The sequence below is a fragment of the Myotis lucifugus genome, unplaced genomic scaffold (assembly GCF_000147115.1).
Source record: "Myotis lucifugus unplaced genomic scaffold, Myoluc2.0 scaffold_56, whole genome shotgun sequence".
Taxonomy (NCBI): domain Eukaryota; kingdom Metazoa; phylum Chordata; class Mammalia; order Chiroptera; family Vespertilionidae; genus Myotis; species Myotis lucifugus.
The window spans coordinates 6,102,863-6,107,031 of record NW_005871104.1 but is presented as its reverse complement, the minus strand read 5'-3'; the positions used below and the strand labels follow the sequence as shown (position 1 = coordinate 6,107,031).

The 4,169-nt window shown below is 36.5% G+C and overlaps 1 protein-coding gene across 3 annotated transcripts in view; it reads left to right on the top strand.

Moving 5' to 3' along the window:
• G3BP1 (G3BP stress granule assembly factor 1) overlaps positions 1-4,169 on the top strand; it is a 40,897-nt gene that overhangs the window by 11,020 nt on the left and 25,708 nt on the right. For all 3 annotated transcript variants that reach the window (XR_002829375.1, XM_006089114.3, XM_014456170.2), the window contains exon 2: positions 3,125-3,237. Coding sequence is in view for 2 of the 3 variants with exons in the window: in XM_014456170.2 (XP_014311656.1) it covers positions 3,125-3,237 (113 nt within the window). In the remaining variant the exon portion in view is untranslated. The remainder of the gene's footprint in view (positions 1-3,124; positions 3,238-4,169) is intronic.

Genomic DNA, 4,169 nt, shown 5'->3' with positions numbered 1-4,169 from the left:
GGCCCCCCCCCCCCCCCCGTGACGATTTGTGCACTGGGCCTCTAGTACATAAAATAAGCCTTGGGGCAACCCTGATGATGGACATTAAAACTTGTAACTTTAGTACCAGAATATTGAAAATTTGGTTTCCATGTAGCTATATTGCATGTTTCTGAAGTTGGAAATTTCAACCCCAAATAAAGTACCATCTGTTTGGAAAATTCAGAAATGGTAATTATAAATCTAGTTTCCAAAATATTCAATTATGTTAAGCTATTAAACTAATAAAATTGATGTTTGGAAACTTGTTGAATTATAAGTATTTCTTTGATAAGTTTCAGAATTATAGCAGTTAAGAAAAATTTACAAATGTGATGAAGATAAATTTAGCATATAAATATGTTTGACTTTACTTACTTGGTTTTATGGTGATGACCTGAAATAAAATGTTGATGATAATGGTTCAGTGAAACCAATAATGAGCTTTTAAAATTCTTTTAATTTGAATGATCTAGGTAATCTCACAGAAAGAGAAAAGAGAAATTCTAGAGGTGGTCTAGTTTTAATTTTTTTTTTTTTTTTTTACCTTTGATATACAACCTAAAGGATTTTCAGGATTTTTGCATAGGACGATTGGATGTGAGAAATAGTATTTGATAAAATGTTACTTAGAAATTTATATTTTAATGAGACTTCTTGACAGTATCAAAGGACGAAGTTAGGTTGATGTTACTAGTCTAGTAATGCTGACATTTGTAATATTGCTTAGTGAATAAGAGCATATGGTACTGAAGAGAAGGTAGTGCAATTAGCGGAAAAAGATAGGAGTAGGCCAGTGTGGCTCAGTGGTTGGAGCATCAGCCCGTGCACCAAACGGTCTTGGGTTCAATTCAGGTTAAGGGCACTAAAAAAAAAGATCGGTGTTTACTTAATTATACTGTTTTCTTTCTCTGGTTTATCTGTCCTGTCATGAAGGTTCCCTTTTAATTGCTTTTTATATTGTGGATATATTGTCTATTTTAGATGAGACAGGGAAGCAAAACTTTCTGTTCAGCCTCAATATATTTGAAAATATGTAAGTACAACTTAATGGAATAAAAATGATATTAACTTCACCAGTTTCTGAGGAATTGGAAGACCCGTTTAACATTTTGAAATTAGTTGTGAGATCTGGGAATTTTTCTTTTAATCTGATATTGGGTCAGATGTTAGTGATTTTTCAATAGAGAAGCTAAGGCCCCCCCCCCCCCCTTTTTAACATTTAACATTTATTTATTGTTTTTGTTAATCCTCACCCGAGTATATTTTTCCGTTTATTTTGATTTTTTTTTTTTTAGAGAGAATGGAAGAGAGGGCAAGACAGAAACATCGATGTGAGGGAAACATCAATTGGTTGCCTCCTGCAGGAGCCCTGACCAGGGCCGGGGCGGAGCCTGCAACCAAGATACATGCCCTTGACTGGAATTGAACCCGTGACGCTTTGGTTCACAGGCTAATGCTCTATCCACTGAGCCAAACCAACTAGGGTGAGAAGCTAAGCCCTTTTAAGAAAGGAAAATTTATATGGGAACTCTAAATATTAAAGTGTAGTCGCTCTGGTTTAAGTAAGTAATGGGAAATCTTAAAACTCAGAAACTACAGGCTAGATGACTATTTAAGAACCTTTAATATTCAACTGTAATCTGTAAGTTCCGAAGAATCTAGGATCAGTAAAAACATCAGGAATTATCTTTTTCTGGACCAAGAGCCAGGGGAAAAAATAAGCAATTTCGCATTCTGCCTCAGGTTAGTCTACTTTAAGTTTATTAGTTTAAGACTTGGGATCCAAATTCTTGTTACTGATATCCTCATAACCATGCCTGCAGGCAAACTACTCTTCAGTATGACTGGGAAGCTATTTCATAGTGTCTGTAATTTGGGGAAAATGCTGAACAGGCCTTCAACTAATTTCTTAGATTCTGGTGAAACAAGTAGGACAGATTTAAGAATAATGAGGATGGGGACATCTGTAATAACGTCAACAATAAAAATTAAGTTTAAAAAAAAGGAAAAGAAAAAAAATGAGGAAATGCAGTGGATGAGGATAAACATATCTCCACAAACTGCTTATGCAGGAATTGACAAACCAAACTCAGTGCATTTTGCCCATCCTTTAGAAAACTGAAATAAAATTTGTCTCCTTAATTGATACTGTAATTAATCTGTATGTATGCCTTTGCGTTTAAATTCAAGATAATTTTATCTTTTAAGTGAAAATTCGGGATTATCTCACACCAAATATCTTTCAGTTTTTCTTTCCTTTTTTTTTAAGTTTGAATTTTTTTCAATAACAGTTTACTTTCAATATAATTTTGTATTAGTTTCAGATGTACAGCAGAGTGATTAGAAAATCATATCCTTAAAGTTCTTTTAAAATAATAACTGACAATAATTGAGGACTTAGTATCTGTCAGGTGCCTTTCTTAACGCTCAAAGGTACTAACTTTAAATCATCATGATAATTTTGAGGTGATAGGGATTATTTTGTGAGTAAAAACATTTTGTTTGTTAACTCTTTTTACCCACATTATTTTCAGATTATTTTTGGTCCCATTATAGAATAAATTGAGCATATTTAGAACTTCCAGGTTTTGTTTTTAAAGATACCAAATATTTCCCTGACTTAGTTTGATTAAAAATGTGATAGTATGTGCCCATATGTCTTAAGCTGTATTTATTGTTTGATTTTATCATCCTCAAATGAAATAGTTGTATAAATAAGAATATGTTTGTAATTTATAACTCGAATACTCTGGGTTAAATTAATTTGGAAAATTATGGTAGATGGAAATATGTACCTTTGAGTTTCTTATATTCAGTTTAAGAAAATCGAATATTGGGAATAATGATGAATTAATTCTTTATAGTGATTTTTTTTCTCCCAGTATTTCTCTGATTACAATAAATTTCAGTGTATAAAATATCACCTGGTCTGTGTGTTTTGTTTTTATAATAATTATTTCTTTTTAAAACCAAGAATTTCTGAAGTGATCTTGTCTTTACTTTTGAGTTGGTTTTAGCTAAATGATTATCTTCTCCCCTGCTACTTTTTCCCTTTGTACTTGATCTTTCCAGTTGAACACATTTAACTGCTGTTTTTTTCCAGGTTGAATTGACCAAAGCAATGGTTATGGAGAAGCCTAGTCCCCTGCTGGTCGGGCGGGAATTCGTGAGACAGTATTACACACTGCTGAACCAGGCCCCAGACATGCTACACAGGTAAAAGTTGTTCTCCTTCAAATGTTGTTTTCTAGTATGTGGTTATTTATCCTTGAAATTCTCTTATTCATCCTTCACATAAAGGGTTGTTGCATAATAGTGCTTTCTTTTCATTGATTTATTGGGATGACATGGGTTAATGAAATTATATGGATTTCAGGTATGCAGTTCTACAGTACATCATCTATCTGTATATTATATTGTATGTTTACCATCTCAAGTCAAAATGTGTAATGGTGCTTTATATAAGTGCCAATAAATTGTGGTTGTTAAAATGATACCATTTTATTTATTTATTTTTAAAATTTTATTTTCTTGTTTAAAGTATTACAAATAGTAGTACATATGTCTCCTAAAATGATACCATTCTAAATAAAATACACAAATGTTATTATTACTAGAGGCCCGGTGCATGGATTTGTGCACCTGTGGGGTCCCTCAGCATAGCCTGCGGGGATTTGGCCGAAACTGGCAGTCCAGCACTGCTTGCTGTTCCTGCCTGCTGCTCCTGCTCATCCCAGCACCACTGCGCCTGCTGCCGCCACTCGATAGGCTTGCTGCTGCTCCGCTGCAGTCTCTGGGCTGTGAGCCCTGTGTCTGGTGCCAGTCAGTCAGCTGAGTGGTGCTCCCGCTGTGGGAGCACACTGACCACCAGGGGGCAGCTCTTAAGAACAACTGGAACGACCAGTTGATCAGTCACTATGACATGCACTGACCACCCAGGGGACAGAAGCTCAACACAGGAGCTGCCCTCTGGTGGTCAGTGCACTCCCACAGCCAACCTTCCGGTGGTCCCTCCCCCCAGCCAGCTGGCGCCCCCCCTTTCCGTCCCCCATGGCCCCAACTGGGGGGCCAGCCGGCCAACCTTTCGTGGCCCCTCCGCCCCCTGGCTGGTCACTTCCCGCGTCCCTCCCCCCGGCCAGTCCCCGATA